At 41.1% G+C, this 20,111-nt stretch overlaps 1 protein-coding gene across 1 annotated transcript in view; it reads right to left on the reverse strand.

The window, feature by feature from the left end:
- Positions 1 to 7,140: 7,140 nt before the first annotated feature.
- Positions 7,141 to 20,111, reverse strand: part of FOCAD (focadhesin) — a 330,364-nt gene continuing 317,393 nt past the window's right edge. Inside the window, exons 38-44 of the mRNA XM_037061968.1 lie at positions 19,209 to 19,469; positions 18,249 to 18,338; positions 14,627 to 14,804; positions 12,993 to 13,090; positions 11,289 to 11,540; positions 9,431 to 9,506; positions 7,141 to 7,517 (exon numbers count right to left, since the gene is read on the reverse strand). Of these exons, the coding sequence (XP_036917863.1) occupies positions 7,444 to 7,517; positions 9,431 to 9,506; positions 11,289 to 11,540; positions 12,993 to 13,090; positions 14,627 to 14,804; positions 18,249 to 18,338; positions 19,209 to 19,469 (1,029 nt within the window). The 3' untranslated portion in view covers positions 7,141 to 7,443. The remainder of the gene's footprint in view (positions 7,518 to 9,430; positions 9,507 to 11,288; positions 11,541 to 12,992; positions 13,091 to 14,626; positions 14,805 to 18,248; positions 18,339 to 19,208; positions 19,470 to 20,111) is intronic.

Consider the following 20,111-nt stretch of genomic DNA (forward strand, 5'->3'; position numbering starts at 1 on the left):
ACCTCTGGTGAAGGAAAAAAAAAGAAAGAAAGAAAAGTGTACCGAATCAAATGCTGTGGAGAATTTACTTCATCACTCAGTTAAAGTTTATTAAAAAATACCACACACACCCACTCACATGTAATGTCAGAGTCCCTGAGCTTTTCCTTTACCAAAGTAGTTGAAACAAGACAATAACAAACACTTCCAACATATTCGTTCAGTTAGATGAGTTTTACTTTACTGTAGTATGCTTTCTATGAAACACTCATGTGTTCCATGAAACAGTCTTAGCTTTTGATCCAATGAACGTGTTAGCCTTAGTAGGGGTTGAACCCTAGTCGGCTGCATACACATGCCTATGTTTACTCAACAAGAAACACTTATTTTGTGCCAAAATGTGCCTGACACAGGTCAACATGATAAAACCTTTACCAGGCTTCCTGCAAACATGTTTTTTATTAAAGAATGTACCACATCTGCCCCGGCTGGTGTAGCTCAGTGGGGTGAGTGTGGGCCTGCAAACCAAAGGGTCGTCAGTTTGATTCCCCAGTCAAGGCACATGCCTGGGTTGCAGGCCAAGTCCCCTGTAGAGGGCATGTGNTTTACTGTAGTATGCTTTCTATGAAACACTCATGTGTTCCATGAAACAGTCTTAGCTTTTGATCCAATGAACGTGTTAGCCTTAGTAGGGGTTGAACCCTAGTCGGCTGCATACACATGCCTATGTTTACTCAACAAGAAACACTTATTTTGTGCCAAAATGTGCCTGACACAGGTCAACATGATAAAACCTTTACCAGGCTTCCTGCAAACATGTTTTTTATTAAAGAATGTACCACATCTGCCCTGGCTGGTGTAGCTCAGTGGGGTGAGTGTGGGCCTGCAAACCAAAGGGTCGTCAGTTTGATTCCCCATCAAGGCACATGCCTGGGTTGTAGGCCAAGTCCCCTGTAGAGGGCATGTGAGAGGCAACCACACATTGATGTTTCCCTCTCTCTCCTTCTCTTCCCCCATCTCTGAAAATAAATCTTAAAAAAAAAAGAGAGAATGTACCACATCTCACTGAAGTCCCTAAGAGAGTTAACTTTTATTTAACCATACCTTATTTTGCCTATTTTGAGCAAATTGTCACAATCCGTTTCTTCCAAAAGTTGAAGTAGCTATAACATTTATAGCTAAATGTTTCTCTGGAAAAACTTACCTTTATTTAAATTTATGCACAAATACAACACAGTTACATTTTTATTTTATTGTGCTAAAGTTCAAAGTAATTTAAAAACTATCTCCTCTTTCCTCAACATCTTCCTAATTTATTTTTGCTTCGAAACATTATTTTGTTTTTCCTGTGTTTAGATAATTTTTATTTCTTCTTCTGGATCTACATGATATGCTAATTTTGATTTGGTTCTTTTCTCCAGATCATTTATTCAAAGTGTCTCCAGGGAGCAATGGTCACAGAATTAACCAGTGCCTGTTTAAAATGCGATTCCTTCCCCCCCACCCCCAATCGCTCCAATCCCTCACCTCCCCTGTCCCTCACAAGCTGTCATTCTGTTCTCCGTCTATGCATTTGTCCCCATTTTCCTCACTAGTTCAGTTTGTTCATTAGATTCCACATATGAGTGAAATTGTATGGTGTTTGTCTTTGACTGTCTGGGCTACACTGAAGATCTGGCCAGAGAGTCCCAAGCCTGCATTTTGATAGGGCCCTCAAATGAGCCTCATGCACACCACAGTTTGGGAACCACTGCATTTGAATGTACTGTGTTTCAGCTTTGGACAGAGAGTTGAGAATAAGAACGATTTAAGTAAAAGTTTTCTGCCCAAAGCTGGTGTGGCTCAGTGGACAGAGCACCAGCCTGCTAAACGAAAGGTCATCAGTTTGATTCCTGGTCAGGGCACCAGCTGGGGTTGTGAGAGAGGCAACCAAGCGATGTTTCTCTCCCTCTTTTCTCCCTGCCCTTTCTCTGAAAATAAAATCTTTAAAAAAAAAGTTTTCTGTGCGTTTTCTTACACTTAAATAGTTTTTCAAGATACTCAGTGGGAATTATTAACTAATTAATCTATCTTTGCAAAGATATCTGGCATTTTAAATCTTGCTTTAAGGAAGGTTAGTCAATTCTCTATGAAACTCGATTAGTAAAAACATCCCTTAATTCATTAGATAACGTAGGAGTCCACTTCGCACTTACTTCGTGGTGCTCAGCGGAACCCTGGGGTCCTGTGAGAGAAGATGCAGTCTGGAGTTGAGAACACAGGTTTTGACTGGAAATCCAGCTCCAATATTTACGTACTGAGTGAATCCCCATGTTTGTTTCCGTAATCGCCCAAGGTGGTTGTGAAGACCAGATGAAGGATGGTACATTAAGCCTTTCTAAATTATAAAGGGTTACACAGGAGTAAAAAATATGTAGCATGTTTCCTGGAAGCTTTCTTTATTGCATGATGGTTTCCTGATTTATATTTTCTGAACATAAGCTCTATAAGGACAGGAATGTCATGTCCTGTTCACTTTGCATCTTAGAACCTTCTCTGGTGGCGCATTATAGACACAATTGTTTTGCAAATCTGACTTTATGGATTACTACTAGTACATCCAGAAAACAAAAATTTCTGGCAAATTGGGTGATGTTTCCATTATATTTGATTAATCTTAGTGTACCTCATGTTCAGAAGAAACTAATATAGTTTAAAAATTTTATATAAGTATCTTAATGTGCTACTACTTGCTTCTGTGTTTTAAATGTTAAGGAGAACACTGATTAAGAAATTTCCATTATCTTACCAAGTCCCCACATACATAGCAGGCCTGTATCCAAGCATTACAGCTACTATTTTCAGTGAAACATATAAAAGTGGTAGCATTTCTATTACATTTTAGAATTCAGAAAGCATATTTTTGTTTTAACTCTCACAGCTACTTTGTGAGGTAGGTTATTCCTTTTATCCAAGAAATAAAACCAAAGTCAGGGAGTCATCCCTGTCATTTTTCTTCAGTTTCATATTCAATAAGTTGGTTGGCTATTACTTCACAGGTTCCCAATAGAAAAGAATTGAATAGCCTTTCTAAATTATAATTTAAAAAATTTTTGTACTGCTTGTGAATATTAATAGATTACATGCTAACTTACTAGTTCATAAATATAATATGTATCATACATTTTAAGAGACTTTAGAATTTCGAGATTTAGAATAAAGTATTTTCTTCCAGAAAACCTGAAAGCATGTTCCCTCCCCCCCGCCCACAGCGGTGATGAACACATTCACACACGGAGGTGGCGCTGGGAGGTGGCTTCCACAGGAGTGACACGTGGCAGCCTCACACTGTCCCTTGGTCCCACTGAAATGCCCATCGCTGACCAGAGGCTGGTTTGGGTCAGAGACACAAACTGACCAGAGACGTGGCCAACAACTCGGACTCTAAGGGAGGCCCCATCCTCTTCACCAAATGATCTGATTTATCTTCTAAAACAGCAACTGACTAAAGTGCTTACCAAAAACCCTTACCTACAGCTTGCTTCCAAAGTGATTATTCCAAGAGCCTAGCTGAGTCCTTAACAAAGTCTTATTCCTTATATAGTTGTATCAATCTTTTTGGTTAAAATCACTTGGAGAAATTAACTCCGTCAATTAACTTCAAAAAAAGGTTATTAACAACTTATTAGCCCACGGAGCCATTAGATAAAAATACAACACAAAGAAAGTTTTTAGGCACTTACACAAATCCCAACATCTGTTCCAAATGAACACTTTCCAAATCCAGAACCAGAGCGTTTGGGTATTTCTGAAACACACGACATGGCTTTAACCCCACAGGACAACTTGTTAGGATATCTCAACATACTGTTTGTCTTGGCGACTTATGATTTCAAAAAATAACAGAAGACGACTGGTAAGGAAACTTTTCCTTTTGTATAGAGTTTGGAACATCTGGTCTAAAAAAGCAGACTTCTGGGTTTTAGGGGAAAAAAGTGAAATATCCTAAGGGAATAATTAATTCTCACCTGAGGTCACACAGGTAACCAAATGAAGGGGTGTTACTGTTCCTATGTCTTAAATGTTGAGATTCTAAAATGTATAGGTTTTCAAATTTCAAATCTTCCATTTTAGATTCTTTAGAGATTCCCATAAATAGGAAAACCCTACAAATTTTGTGCACAAGAATTCTGTTGACAAAAACAGGGAGCGAGGGTAGAGGGGTCAGAGGCACATCTTACTCCTCCCTTTGTACTCATCTGTGTCCTTGTCAAGGGCAGGGGCAGGGACGAGGTCTGCACGGAATGGGCTGACTCCTCCCCTTGAGTATCAGTCAGCTGTCTCTCGGGAGAAAACTGCAGAGTAGTTCTTCAGTGCCCACTTCCTCTTCTCTGTTCTTTATTGCCATCCACGTTTGCAACCCAGCCCAGGAATCTACGGTCAACCCACAAAGGACCTGTTCCTTTGCACTGTAGTGCCTAAACTTATCAATTTTAGAGACTTACTAACATGAGCCAGGATTATTTCTTTGATCTGATTACAGCAATCTACATTAAGCATATAAGCTGTAGGTTTAATAAAGTATGTTAAACCACAAGCATATTAAAACTAAGGTTTAATCATTGGTGGAAGTTTCCATCTTAAAGTGCATGTTGATGAGCCTGATACAGAAGGAGAATTGGATCTGAAGTTCTAGGAGCTTGGTTCTAGAACCTAGTTCTAGCTATGACTTCTAAGATGCGTTTTCTCCATTTAAAAACAGAAAATAATGCCTCTTCACAGTCTTTTCGCATAAGTTAAATAATACAAGTGAAAGCTCTAGTGCACTGTCTGGCATCTAACAATAAATATTAGGTGAGTTGCAATCTCTCACTGAAGAAAGTACAAGACACTGTAGGTGAGAAAAAGAGGGAAGCTGGTTTCTACTGTAAATACTCTACATTTTTGTTTTCTTTAAATTCATTTCCCTCTAGCTCTGCCTCTAAAGAAGAATATATATGAAATATCGGCAATGCAAGTAAATACTACCTGAAAGCTCGCATTCCCTTCCTTTTCTTTCTTTCTTTCTTTTTTTTATGTAGGCATCTCAGCAAAATAAAGAACTGTGACCTGGGAACAAAATGTGAGTTACATGGTGAAGCACAGTTATTTGAGACCTAGAAACATAAATCCAGCTATTTGAAAAACAAAACTAGTAGATCTATTTTTATCCTAAGTAGGTACACCTGGGGACAACATTGAGGCAATGTCACATGGGAATGCTGCCAGCCCCACGGTGCTTAGAAAGCAGCAGGCACTGCACACAGCATCACAGACACAAAAGCACGCTATTCCAGCGACACGAGCTCTCTCCCCAGTGATCCTGTATATGTGTACAGCAGTATGTTTATGTGACTGGCTAATGGCAGCCCTGATTAATGACTGTATGAAGAGAAGATAATGAGCAAACATCCACATTAAAATGCTGGCTGATTCTCAAGCTGTTGAGTAAAACACAACCCTTGAGGACACTGTCACATGTCTTCATTTACTTATCATTAGGCTGCTAGTCATCCTGATTAAGATAGGAATTTGTACTTATAAAAAAGATTAATCTTTCAAGGAGGTGTTTGTCAAGTTTTCCTTGCCTAGCATTCCAGAATCTTTCTTCTGGGGAAACCCAGTACAGGGGACATGTGACCCAGGCTTGGTTACCAGAGTACCCCACTTAGAGGGACTCACATGTGACTCAAGATGAACTGGGGCCCTCCCCCTGTTGCTACTGCCACACCTGCAAGCAAAGGCACCTTTGCTTCCTTTGAGCCACCTTGACAGCTACGTGGAGTGACACGAGCGGACCAGAGCCTGACAGCATCGTCTCACTCCCTGGACACGGCTGTGCCCGGTCAGACCTACTCTTTAATTTGTGGTTTGTGAGCAAGTCATATTCTCCTTCTTAGCTGAAGTCATATTCAACTGGGTAACTTTCACCTGCATTCAAGCAAAAGAAAATTATAGCCATTGCTAATGAATCTGATTTAGCAACTGTTTAACACCATGCTTATTACTTAAGTGTGTATAGCAGTTCCAAGAGAATACTTCATCAATAAGAATAAGAAAAGATGTCTAACTTATTGAATCAATGAATATCCCCTATATATTTAATGGAAAATAGACCGTAATTCCTCCATCAATACTATAGTTTGCTTTTGCTAGTAAAATCTTACCTATGCCTTAGAATAAAAAAAATTCAGAAAATTCAGATTATTTTACTAGAGTTTTTTTTTTTTTTGGAGGGGAGTAACTTTTACAGTCAAAGTTTCACAGTGAAAATCTTAAGGTGGAACACTAGCCAAATAAAAAAAAGTTCAAGTTTTCATTTCAGTCTCCACTGGCCTGGGGACCAAAGCAATGCCCCTCTCTCTTGGCATTCATGGCTCAGACTGTTGGTTAACTCTCTGCATCGTGTCTCAGTGATNTGTCTTCATTTACTTATCATTAGGCTGCTAGTCATCCTGATTAAGATAGGAATTTGTACTTATAAAAAAGATTAATCTTTCAAGGAGGTGTTTGTCAAGTTTTCCTTGCCTAGCATTCCAGAATCTTTCTTCTGGGGAAACCCAGTACAGGGGACATGTGACCCAGGCTTGGTTACCAGAGTACCCCACTTAGAGGGACTCACATGTGACTCAAGATGAACTGGGGCCCTCCCCCTGTTGCTACTGCCACACCTGCAAGCAAAGGCACCTTTGCTTCCTTTGAGCCACCTTGACAGCTACGTGGAGTGACACGAGCGGACCAGAGCCTGACAGCATCGTCTCACTCCCTGGACACGGCTGTGCCCGGTCAAATCTACTCTTTAATTCATGGTTTGTGAACAAGTCATATTCTCCTTCTTAGCTGAAGTCATTTTCAAGTGGGTAACTTTCACCTGCATTCAAGAGACTCAAGCAAAAGAAAATTATAGCCATTGCTAATGAATCTGATTTACCGACTGTTTAACACCATGCTTATTACTTAAGTGTGTATAGCAGTTCCAAGAGAATACTTCATCAATAAGAATAAGAAAAGATGTCTAACTTATTCCATCAATGAATATCCCCTGTATACTTAATGGAAAATAGACCGTAATTCCTCCATCAATACTATAGTTTGCTTTTACTAGTAAAATCTTACCTATGCCTTAAAATAAACAAAATTCAGAAAATTCAGATTATTTTACTAGAATTTTTTTTTGGAAGGGAGGAACTTTTACAGTCAAAGTTTCACAGTGAAAATCTTAAGGTGGAACTCTAGCCAAATAAAAAAAAGTTCAAGTTTTCATTTCAGTCTCCACTGGCCTGGGGACCAAAGCAATGACCCCCTCTCCTGGCATTCATGGCTCAGACTGTTGGTTAACTCTCTGCATCGTGTCTCAGTGATCCCAGATGCAAATTCTGAGCAACTGCTTCCGGGTGTATGGTTTTCGTCCTCCAGCTGAGAATGTGGCTGTCTGCACAAAACCGCTCACCAGCCATACGCTCTGGTCCATACGGCTTTCTTCTTAAACTCTGGGAGAACTCTTAAGGACAGCAGGGTGGCTAAGGGGACAAAAAAAAGTGCACTGTTGTATTTGGTGATGCTTCATTTGCAAAGGTAATTCAGATAAAAAATGTATCGGAACAGAACTTGCCTTTTTCTCTCACTTGGCTAATCTTCAAGACTAAGACTTCCCATCAAGCCTTAGGCAGAATTTTAATGGAAGAACACCATTAATAAAGACTGGGGGAAAGTTTTGTTTTGTTTGCAACCAGCTCGGAGGGAAATTCTGCAGAATTATAACAAAAACTGACTTCAGGGATATTGGTGATATTCTTTTCCTTAATCTGGGTGCTGATTACATAGGCACATTCCCTTTATAAAAATCTACTTCTGATTTGCGTACTTTTCTAAATGAATGTGATTGTTCCATTTAATACTTAATGATAAGGTAAATAAACAATAACAACAAAAAACCCCACCACCTGATCCTATAATGAAGTCAGGCTCATGGACTCGATGGAGCAAGCATAACTGTATTAAACTATATTTGAACATGTACCCGTAAGTCCACAGCTTTTCTTATCTGTCATGGGTCCCTCAGGGATCAATTTAAAATGTGGAAGTTCTGTTTAATGCCTGTAGGTAGCTTATTATAAATACTATTTTAGAATATTAATATAAATATATTGAAATGTTATTTAAAGTATAATAGGGTGAAGGAATGTAGGTAAGTCAGTTACACAATTATTGTAGGAGACTCTAATAAGCTCTTGAATATATAATCAAGTTGAGTATGTACTTTCTTGACTCACATAATTCTTTTCCTCATCAGTATCAACTGTTACCTTCATAACCTGTGTATGTTTGGAGCAACCAATGGTGTTATGGACCCATGACCATTAGAAATGAGTCCAAACTGCCTAATGCAAACAAATGGAGAAAATCCTAGCAGCAAATTTCCAGGGATGGACCTACTTGAAATAGTTCAGGCCCCAGCCCTTAATCTCACAGAAGTTCTGTGACTGACCAGAATCACCTTCACAGACATGGCCCCCGCCTGCGCTTTGTGGGTAGGGAGAAGAATCAAAACCAGTATTTTAGGAAATTCTTGCTTGTTTGACAAGTAATAAATTATACCACACTTAAAGTAAAACACAGTCATGCTGTGACTCCAGGCTGGAGGGAGGCCTGACAGACTGTCCTGAGAGCAGGAGGACAGGCAGGCACCCTTGCCAGGTCAGGGGCACCGACTCCCTACCCCAGCCCTACGACACGAATGGCACTGCAGCTGTCTTGGGCCACAGAGCCAATGCCTAAAAGACTTCTCATATTTGAGTAAAAACATCTACTCAGCTTTCACGGAAAGATCTCCTATGTTTGTGGGTCCTGCAGCCGTAGGTTAACAAATCAACAGAGGAGTACTATGAAAACGCGAAGACCATTGAACTACCCATACATGTAGAGAATGTCCACTCCCTTGGAAAATACTTGGAAGCCATTAAAAATACTATTATGAAGCCAGTGTAAGAACATGCTCAATGCCTTAAAAATAATTTTAAAATAGAAAGGCAGTATTCAAAGTGTCTATGTATATTGTCAATTGTTTATGATTTTAAATGTTAAAACAACATGTACACAGAGGAAGCAAAAACTTCAACAGCAAAAAAGGTTATTGTTGGCTAATGGGATTCTGGATTCCTCTTTCCTTTAATGAATTTTCTAAATTTTAATTAAAGCCATATTTTACAATTATAATAAAATATTTAAATAAAAGTTAAATTGAAAGACACTGAAAGTCTTTTTTAAATCTGCTTTCTATCTCACAGTGCCACACTGGAGACAGCTCCAGGTGACTTCTCTGAACTGAACCAAGAAGAGCCCTTCCCAGAACCAACATCCACCAAATGCTGTTTTGCAGCACAGACAACACTAGCTCTTCACCTACATTGGGCATAAAGCATGGAAATCATACCTCTTAAAAGACCCTTGGATCTTACAGAGAGGCCTTCTTTAGGGCTTTCCATGAGGTTGAAGAGCCAGTCAATGAACTAGGACAAAAACAAAGAACAGTATTAGTGAAGACAACCTCACCACTAGTCAGAGAACAGTCAGACCCTTGTGTCTACGTACATGTGGGTCGGCACACTGGTCCCTGGGTAACACCTGACTGGTCTGGGAGAGTCCCTGGAGAAAGGGACTAGGCACGAGATGTTAAAGACAGACATAACTCCCATTTCATCCTGTGACCCACAAAGTCAAACCTCCTTCCCTTGCTGAATACCCTGAGCCCTGCTACGGGTGATGAGAATGAGGTACACGTGGGCCCCAAGGGCCTCCTGCGTGCCATGAACATTCTCTCTTGTTACTCTGAGAAGACCAGGCAGGACAAGAGCCTTGCCCATTCCCACTCTCAATGAAGAGCAGAGTCAAGAGCTGAACCCCAGTGCTCCGGGCTCCAGAGCCTCATCCTTTCTGTATCTTGCTGCCTGCTACCCGGTGTTCAGCCAGGCCTAGGCTCCCAGGCTGGGTGTACTGTAAAATAAAATAAAATATGTTTCTGTAGAAAAGAACAGTTTATGCCCAAATGAATGTGAAGTATAAGTGGAAATACAGGAGAAAAGGCATAAAATAATTTATTAGGTAGAGCCAAGTGTGTTAACTGCACATAAATCCTGCAAATAAAGTGGAAACTCATATTCCTCATGAGTTTTACTGATTTCCTAGGGTGCAGCCAGAAGTGGTTGTGAATCAGATGGGGGGTAATTTCATTGACTCTTGAATGTTGGCAACCTTGACTCATTTGAACTTTGGACATAGAAGCTGTGCTGAAGAAAGAGTAAAAAAGAGAGAAAAAATATTCCTAACTCCCTGCTTTAATTAAAAGTTTGTTTCTTTGTTTATTTTCCTTTTACCAATTTTGTTTTAAAGTATCCTACTGGTAAAGTAAATACGCTCAGTGGAGTGTGTGTAGCTGCACTGTGGGTGCACAATTCAAAGTGTTTTTTATAGACTGGTGTTCAGGTTTTATGAATAAGCTACATGAAGTTAGATTTAAGCTTTCTACCTCATAAAAATCCAATTTTGATTAAATGACATTCAGAAAAGAAACTTTCAAACAACTGTATTAAAAAATAAGGATAGGTCAGAACCACATAATGAGAATACCAGGAAAGCATAGGATTTTCATATGCTCTGCACGAAAACTAGTAGCCTGGAGAATCTTAGTATCAAAAGCCAAAAGGTACCTCCTACAGCGTGGATTTCCCTGAGGGCAAGGGTGATCATAGCAGATATGTACAAATCTCCCCACAGTCTCTAGCACAAGCCAGGAGCACCACAGCACCTGGGGCCTGGCTGCAGGGTGAAATGAGCTGAGCTACAAGAGGATGGATGCTCCAGACTCACGTTTGCCCACAGGAGATGTCCCTGATGCCCTCCCAGGTACTGCTGATCACCCCAGTCCTTGTCCATCACCACTGTATCCTCCTTTACCATACCTTGCAATCTTGAACTTGTCCTTCCTCACTGGAGATTCTGAGCTCTCAGATACTCATCATTTCATCCCCAGGAGCAAGAACACATGTGCCTTCAATAAATGAATGCATGTATAAGCTTTTCCTTCCACCTCACCTCCACTGTAAGCAAGCTGTTACTACTGTCATCGTTAGTCTCCAGCTCTGAGGCTCCACATCTGGCTGAGATTTGGGGCTGAGCATGAAAGCCTGTGGTGTGATTCAAGTTTCACTCAACTCCCACTTCAAGTCTACAGCAGAAATTGCTGAAGAGCAAATGGCTGTCTGCCCTGGTAAGCAGGTGGCTGACAACCTCACCTTCTGGGTCTGCTCCTTCCACGGCTCTTTCTGCAGGAGAAGCAGCATGCTACTGGGTAGGAGAGTGAGAGCCTCCTGCAGAGTGACCCTGTGCATTGGACTTCTGCCAAGGAAGCTTGATGCTGCCTCAGCAGGGCCATTTTCTTGATGCCATGGCAACCAACTGGCACTGAGACCGAGGAGGAGAGGGGCAGCATGGTCTGCCCATGCAACCACTGCGGTTGCAAATATCAGCAAGAAGAAGTCCAAAGCCTACAATGGAAATGGAAACAAGGCTAGGTCACATGTTTTCACAATTCAAAGTAGCACATGTTCACATGCACAGCCCCCATCATGATGCAATGTTATCTTCCCTTTCACTCAACCCCTCCTCCTGCCTCACCCCACTCCAGGAGGGGAACTGGACTGAGGAACAAACTCCGTTTCCATGCTTAATAATGAGACAACGTAGGGCTTTGGTAGGATTTCGGGGTCCTCTGTTGTGAACACAGAAGGCCTATCAGTGCCATCATTATCGCTCTAACATTTCAGGAGAAACAGAACTGAGTTCCTAATCACAGTGAGATCCAAACACTCCTCCGATTTGGTGTTTTCAAAGACATTAAAAAATTAAGAGTGATACAGAGAGAGATATTTAGAAATATATTTCTAATCTTGCTCTATTTTTGAACAATAACAAATAACTCTCCTCATCCATTTTTAATGAATCTGCCTGGAATCCATCCCTTTAGATTTTAGACTAATACAGACAGTTGTAGAAATGGTGGCAACACAGGCTGCCTCCGCACTGTTGGGTTACTGTGATTTAAACTACACTTCTTTGTGCTTGTACGTATTGTCTAGATTTGAAAAGATTTTCAAACGGAAACAGAGAAGACTAATAAAAATTCAGGAGATCAGAAGAACAAGAGGACAGATCACGCTAGTTTAAAATAGTTTAAAAATAACTCCTCAATTTCTTAAAATTCCTATTCTTGCTAACTAAAATTTTAAAACACACACGACTCCTCAGAAAAGTGTGGCAGAATTTCTAACAACATTTCAAGTTCTATTCATTTTTATTTACAAAGAAAACATGTGAAACATGTTTATAGGGAAAATCCCCTAAAAAGGCACAGTTGGCCCCTAAGAAAATGAGGCAAGTGGGAAGGTGCTGTTATCATTTTATTTATCAGTCTTTTTCTTTTTTAACTTACCGAATGCCAGGGGTTGTTAACCTTCTTTGGGTCACAGGTCATTTTGAAGGTATGCTAAAACCCCCTAATATATACACCCCCTCCCCTAAGTATTGGCGCACACAAGTTACTTGCATATGCTCCAGGAATCTCTTCAGACCGGCTGTGTGAACCCTCTTGGCCAGTGTGGAGGCCAGACTCCTGCAGCCCACCTCCTTCGTGGGATCAAGCCTAAGTACATGGGACCCTGCCGCCCCCCTCCCCCCACCAAGCCATTGTCCTCTGTCTGCTGCCTGTTAAGGAATGTATTCTGTTGGAGTATTTTTTCAAAGGCCAGCCTTCGGTGTCTCCAAGAGCCTGGTGAGAACATGCATTTGTTTGTGACGCCAGAGTTGTCACCACTGTGGTTTCCGAAAAATAAAAACAAGGAGGAAAAGAAAACTACAAGCAGCAACATATTCCTCTTTTAGGAGAGCCAATATAAGTTCTGTATTTTAAGAAAGCTACAAATCACTTCTCTAAATTGTACCTCATCAAGAGCCACATTGGGAACAGGTGTTGACTGGTAAGCAACATTTCGGATATAGCCCATCAGTTCCAAGAGCCACTCCATCCTCTTCAGCACACCTGAAAAGGAAAAAAAAAAAAAAACGTATTCTGACCCAGCCATGGTTTTTCCTTTGAAACGCAAAACAGAACAATAATAATTATCATAACTCAAGAACAGCTGGTGTGGGTTTCATGAAATGGCCCCTCAGTACTGGACACTTGCAGTTGTCCGTGAGAGTGGACACTATTCATACCAAATGACTAGTTTGGTCTTTGTTTTCAATTTATTCTTCAAACCTACCCACCCACTGGTGATAAAACGCATTTCTTAGAGTTTCTTTCTGAACATGAGATACACTTTGGGAAATCCGGCCTACCAAACAGCCAGTCATGTTGTATCTTGGATTAGTTGTTTTTATAGTTCTTAGCTTCAATGTTTCCACTTTATGCCAAAACCACAGAAAAAAACCTATCCAAAGACATAAAAGGAAAAATAGAAACCATCTATTCTAGGGTAACTGGAGAATAAACAACATAAATATTGATTTTTTTTCCTTTTTTATTTTTTAAAAATGAGGATTCCCATTAGAGTAAAAACTACTTGGAAAGGTTTTCAAAATTAAGGTTAGAACCAATGGCAGTATTAAATCTATTTCAATCTGCTTGATGTATCTTCACGCTTAATTAGGAACACCTACTGGATTTTTTTTTCTTGATAAATACAGTTTTGGTTTACAGGGAAAAAGTCTAGTTTCTCATCACAGGTCCATTTTTCAACTGGTGAAGTGCTAACACAAGATATGAGACCACTGTTTCAACTGCCAAAGAGGCAGAGGAACCAACATTTCCCACTCGGTCTGGAAAAGAACATTACAATCAGGTGTGCCAGTTTTCTCTCAGAACTTCACACATACGACAGATGGGGACACTGGGGGAAGAATCGCCAGTAACTGGCCTGTGGTCACAGGGCTGCCCAGCCACACATCTCACAGGTGTAACCAGGTGCCTCTCAGAACCGGGACACAGACTGGAGAAGTCTAAGCACGTGACTATGGGCCTGGGGGAGAAACGAAGGCGTCCCCTTTTCAGATGACTCTAAACCCTAAATGTCTAAAAGGGTTTCAGAGCTGCAGCATATACTTCACTAGCAGAGACTCGGCCTGGAACTTCTGGCTGGAGGACATCGGTAGGTTGTCCAGATTTTGTTCTTCTCACTTCTGAGAAGTTCTTTGATAGAACAACTATTTAATTTCATTGTTTGTTTTTTTTGTTTGTCTGTTAAACAACTACCCAAATGCCATTTTCATGAAAACATCAGGCATAATCAATGGCTGTCCAGTCTGTCTGAGAAACGGAAGCAGGCAGAATCTACCGGATAAACTTGTTTACATCCTTGAGGGCCAAAAACAGGATAAAAATCCTCAAAAGAATTTGATCCCGTCTCCAATGAGCAGATGTTGTGAGATATAACTGCTCATTTCCACCCAGGTGCTCCTCATTTGGGGTAAGCAGGCTCACCTGCGTCCAGAAGCACTCAGCTGAGGAAACGATTACAACTCAAAAGGGATGGCAGCAGAGCCTGCTGTTGCTGACCTTCGCCCGCGTGGGCCTCACCTGTGTTGGCGTGGCTCACAAGCCGTGCGTGGTATAAGCTGTGCAGCATCATCCAGGCCAGCGTGTCTTTTTCATGGTGCTGAACAGCAACACTGAGCATGTCAGTCAAGCCCATCAAGGGGAACCGTCCTTGAGAGACCAAGTACAGTCTGACAAAGGCCGCCTTTTCTATGCAGCTCTGCAAAAAAGCAAATTGTTCAGTTGCTATTAAATTAACCGGTCATTACAGGCCCTCAGGGCAAGGGCAAAACAGAAAGGGTGAGAGTGAAGTTGATTATCATTCCAAATGCTAAACCTGCTTATTTCCTGCAGCGTGTGACCTAGCTGCCTGCGTGCTCTACTAAAATGCACATGTAGATTGAGCACTGTAGTGTCACCTCCTGTTTTCTTATAAAAACCACAAATGAGTTCAGGGGTTAATTGGCGATGATATTTAGTAAAAATCCACAAATAATAACAATGACCACACACATACACACAGTAGTTATTGTGTGCAGGGCACCGTTCTGAGCACTTAACCTGCGTTCATTTGGCAGCACACAGACCTCTGGGGGACTCCGAGACCCTTTTAGAGGATCTGTGAGGTCAAACTATGTTCGTAATAGCATCAAACTGTAGTAATAATATTCATTATATTTTTCACTGCCACTTAAAGTTTTTTAAAAATCTAGTTTCACTTAACATGTGCCCGTACATGCAAATTACCAGTTTCATTAAGCCTTTGCCCTTGAGTGCACGTCTTCCCAACACTCCGTGTGACCGCGCGGGAAGCACCCGGGAGAGACTTCCGCTGCACGCCAGGCCATCACAGCGGTCCCAAGGAACACCGCTCGTCACGCGGAGACGGAAGCGGAAATGGCAACTCTTCCCACGGAACACCCATGGTTGTTCAAATGAGTGTCTGAATGACTGTTTTCTTAAAACTGAAGGAAATGAGACTGTGTCCTCAAGGAAAATACTTGACAATATTCCCTGCCAATAATAAAGTCTGAACTTTCAAGCACAAATTAGATTTTTGCAAAATCTGTATCTGCTTATATGAGTTTGGCAGCTTCTGAACACATAAAAGACTTTTCTGATGAGACTGCTGGTGATACTAACAAATATGGTATTTTGATATTATATAATGAAATGTATCAACATTTGAAAGATGTTTGAAACTTAGTGATTCAAATTTTTTCAAATGGCCAATATATGATATTATAAAACCATGCACTGGTAACAGACCAAGAGCACAAGAGAGACGGAAGCATTTTAATGTAACAGAGTGTGTGAAGTTCATGGATTACCGTATTTTCAGATCATAAGACGTACCTAGGTTTTAGAGGAAAACAGAAAAAAAATTTTTGAAGCAAAAAATGAGGTAAAATATTTAATAACACAAATAACATAATATTTCACCAATGTAAATATAAAGCTGCATTTGGACTACAAGACGCACCCCAATTTCCCCCCAAATTGTGGGGGGAAAGTGCATTGTATACTCTGAAAGATACGGTATTTCAGATTCCACACTGCAACCAACCTAGAAGAAAGTACCACTTGTTGAATTTTTGGTGCAATATCAAAGAAAGATACCCATAATCATCTGACAAGCCTATTAACACACTCTTCCCTTTTCTACCCGCATATCTGTATGATGCTGGGTTTTCTTCACATGCTTCACCAAAATAATGGACAACAGGTTGAAAGAAGCAACAGCTATGAGACTCCAACTGTTTTTTTATTAAGGCAGACATTGAAGAGACTTGCAAAAATGTGAAACAATGCCATTTTTCTCATTAGTTATTTTGATTTTCTGGAAAATATTTTTTATTTGTTAAGATGCAATGGGTTTATTATTATTACTTTTAAGCAAATATTTCTAAATTTCCTAGTTTTAATTTCCAATAGAGTAAATGCTGACAGAGATAATCCATGTAAATAAAGCTTTTTGGAATCATCAATCATGTCTTAATTTTTAAGACATGAAAATAGTCCTGAGACCAAAAAGTCTAACCACTGTGTTAACCGTGGACCTCTCACCCCAGCTGTACACAGTAGGTTACCATTTTCACTGCTCCTTTTCAGATGAGGAGACTGAGGCACAGAGGTCGGGTAACTTGCCTAAGGTCACACAGCTTTGGTGGCAGAAAACAATGGGAACACATGGAGTCTGAAGTCTTCACCACTACTGTTTTCTTACCCCCATTCTGTCCAGCAATGACAACACTGCCCTCAGTGGAATGCACTAACTGTTTTGGGGACATCAGAAGACTACTTAGTACATTGTAGTGACAGTGCCCTGAATGGCACATTAGGAGCCCAAGTGAATAACACAGCAACCTCTAGCACTTGGTACCACGAAGTAAATTGTACGCACTGCCTCTGAGTATATTACATGAATAAATAAGAATCAGGATTCATAAATTACATGAAAATCAAAATTATGGTAATAAATCATGATTGAGCTCTCACCTTGGGTCAGGGACTTAGGTCCTAAGAACTTAATGTGAATTAAGTCATTTAACTCACAAATTAACCCAAATGGGTAGGTGCTCTTACCTCCCTTTTACAGATGAGGAAACTTAGGCAGAGAGAGGTTATGAAATGTAACTAAGGTCACATTGGTAAATTAGAGAGCTGGATGTCAAACCCTGGATGCGAGGCTCCATAGTCCATTCATTTAAGCTTTTCCTTCCTTAAAGTGACCTCATCTCCAAAATACTGGCATTCTGAGTACTCCAGTGTCCCCAAACCTCAGGAAGTGCCACCGTTACCTGGGAGAGCTGCTGAAGCGCACTCTCCTGGCCCCACCCCAGAGCTTCTGATGGAGTAGGTCTGGGGTGGGACTTGACAACTGGCATATCTAATCAGTTCCCAGGTCCAGGGAGCACATTTTATGAATCACTGCTACATGATGCTGAAGTTCAAGGATGTGGTTGGATGGTAAAACCCTCCTTAAAGTGGAATAAGATGTCCGCCTGAAAGTGAAATAAGATGTCCGCCTGCTATGTGAGGGTTCACAGTTCTACAGAATTTTGATATTACCTGGTAAGCAGGGTGCCATTTGAACAAGTATGTCCACTGGGATAGACTTACAGTAAAAAATTATTCATTGTTTATCTGCAATTCAAATTTAACAGGCCATATTTGCTAAATCTGGCAAACTCACAGACATGCTGCCTTTTGCTCACTCATCATTTGACTGGGCATGGGTCTGAGGGTGCTTGTTTTTCAATCAGACACCCTCTATTACAAAAGGATAAGTACCAGGTGACGAAAAATAAATGTGAGACCTGAACTATTTATACCTTCTACGTACCAGAAAGTTCTTTGGTCAGAATATTCCCATTCTTGTGGATTTTATATTGAAGGTGTTTTCTTGTACTTATTTTTGCACACAGGTGACACTGAAGTGTTCTTGATAAAGTGGGATTAGTCAGGTTAAAGCATCATTACACACAGCATTTGTAAGAACCAACCATACTACCAGGCTGGACACAAGACCAGAGTGAGGCAGGTTTCTGAAATTAACAGTAGTAAGTAGCAAGTGAAACTAGATTCAACCAAAAGGACACTGTAATCAACTCCTCAACTGTAATTCCCACCTCAGTAATGAAAACAGACATAGATATATTACCTCAGTAACCTGGGCAACCCGATTGGCTTCATCATCTGTCATTTCTGAGAGGCATTTTGCCACACTGATATACAGCTCTAAATCATTTCTCTGGTAAAGAAAAACAAGCATGTCAAATACAATGAAAAGGTAAGTATATTCTTAATGTTCCAACAAATTGTTAGATTTGCTTATCTCCATGAACAGCAACTGATGAGGTTCTAATATTTTTAAATCCTCACCCAAGGATGTGTTTTTATTGATTTGAGAGAGAGAGGGAGAAAGAGAGAACTATCGAAGTGAGAAACATTGGTCTGTTGCCTCCATACACGCCCTGACTGGGGACCACACCCACAACCTAGGTGTGTGCTCTGATCGGGGATGGAACTCACAACCTTCTGTTGTGTGGAACGGCACTCCAACCACTGAACCACCCAGCAAGAGTGAGATTTTAATTTTTACATGTGGCCATTCTTTCTTATTAAAAAAAACCCAACCCTCATCTTTCCTGCTATTGTGAATTTGTTTGACTGTTCTTTATTTATTCTCATCAGGATCCGTCATTCCAAATGGATTATTAACATCTTTGTAAAACTACAATTCAGGGGTCTGTTGGGGAGCAGGGGCAAAGGCTAGTGCTAGGTTATATGAATAGAATATTGAAAAACATGGATTCTCCAGGTGCAAAGTGTGTGTGTTTCTGCGCTTGCCCAATGTCTGCAGGCATTCAGTAAAAGGCGTAAGAGCAAACGTCCCGGTGCAGCACTGGTTAACCGGCCTCTGAGCTTGCTCAGACTTTGGTTCTAAATATTCAACCTCAATTTAGATCTTGGAAGCAAACACATTCTCAGTGAAGAACGTGGTTATTTCTTACTAGCCTTCCCACCACATTCTTAAAACATACACCTCCTGGCTTTGCCAAAAAGGCTTTAAAAATCCCAAACATAAATTGTCAGGAATGTAAATATTTTTGTTCCTCACCCGAATCTTACTTGGCAGCAGGTCAAAAATTTTCCTAGTAGCTTCACGGAGCAGACTCCAGAGGTGGTGGGCAGGGCTGGGCAGTTTCATAGCCTGGCTCAGACCCTGCAAGGCGCTCAGGCAAAGCTCACGGCTGGAGAGTGGGGAAGCAGCTTCAAAAACCGCCACCATTACGTTTTCAACAAAACCCAGGATCTGTTCATCGGAGACATGCTTGATCCACAGAGGTGCAGACACTAGGAGGTATTTCTTGATATCCAGCTGGAGGTTAAACAGAAGAGGTCAGATGTAAACAGGCAAGTCTGGATTTGCAACGCTCAAAACTTCCGGGTTGTCACTGTGTTTGAGAGTAGACTGGGGCATGCCTCTCAGTTTCCCACAGCTTCAGCGTCCAAAGTGCCCCCAGTGCCTGTGACTGTGGCTGCTGCAGTGACTGCTGACCCAGCCTGACTCGTGTGTATGTATGGTACCGGCCAAACCATCTGCGAACTACTCAGCTTGAACCTGGGATCTTTTCAGTAAGGGGAATAAAATGCTACTTCTGAGAGCACAGGACAGTTGTCGCTATTCAGTCTTAGCAGGTCACATCTTCTGTGAAGAAAAGCTCCTGAAGATGAAAGGCTCGTCTGCTGGGAATCAATGAAACAGGGGATCTGGTGATACTAATTTCTGAGGAGGAGGCACGGGGAAGCAAGAGGAACTGCATGTGAGTCCACCTCTGCCCAAAGAAGAAGCACCAGCTGAGCCCGTGAAACTGACCACGGCGCCTCAAAAGGTCACCAGAACTAAGGAGGGGCACAGTTAACCACTGGACTGGGCCGCAGACTTTAAGAAGCAGCTTTGAAAGTTGTCAGAAACATTAAGTATGATACTAAAGAAGCAGCAAGTCTAAAAGAAGTTGTA

The sequence above is a fragment of the Sturnira hondurensis genome, unplaced genomic scaffold (assembly GCF_014824575.4).
Source record: "Sturnira hondurensis isolate 20B ecotype Veracruz unplaced genomic scaffold, ASM1482457v3 Scaffold0013559, whole genome shotgun sequence".
In the NCBI taxonomy this organism is placed as follows: Eukaryota; Metazoa; Chordata; class Mammalia; order Chiroptera; family Phyllostomidae; genus Sturnira; species Sturnira hondurensis.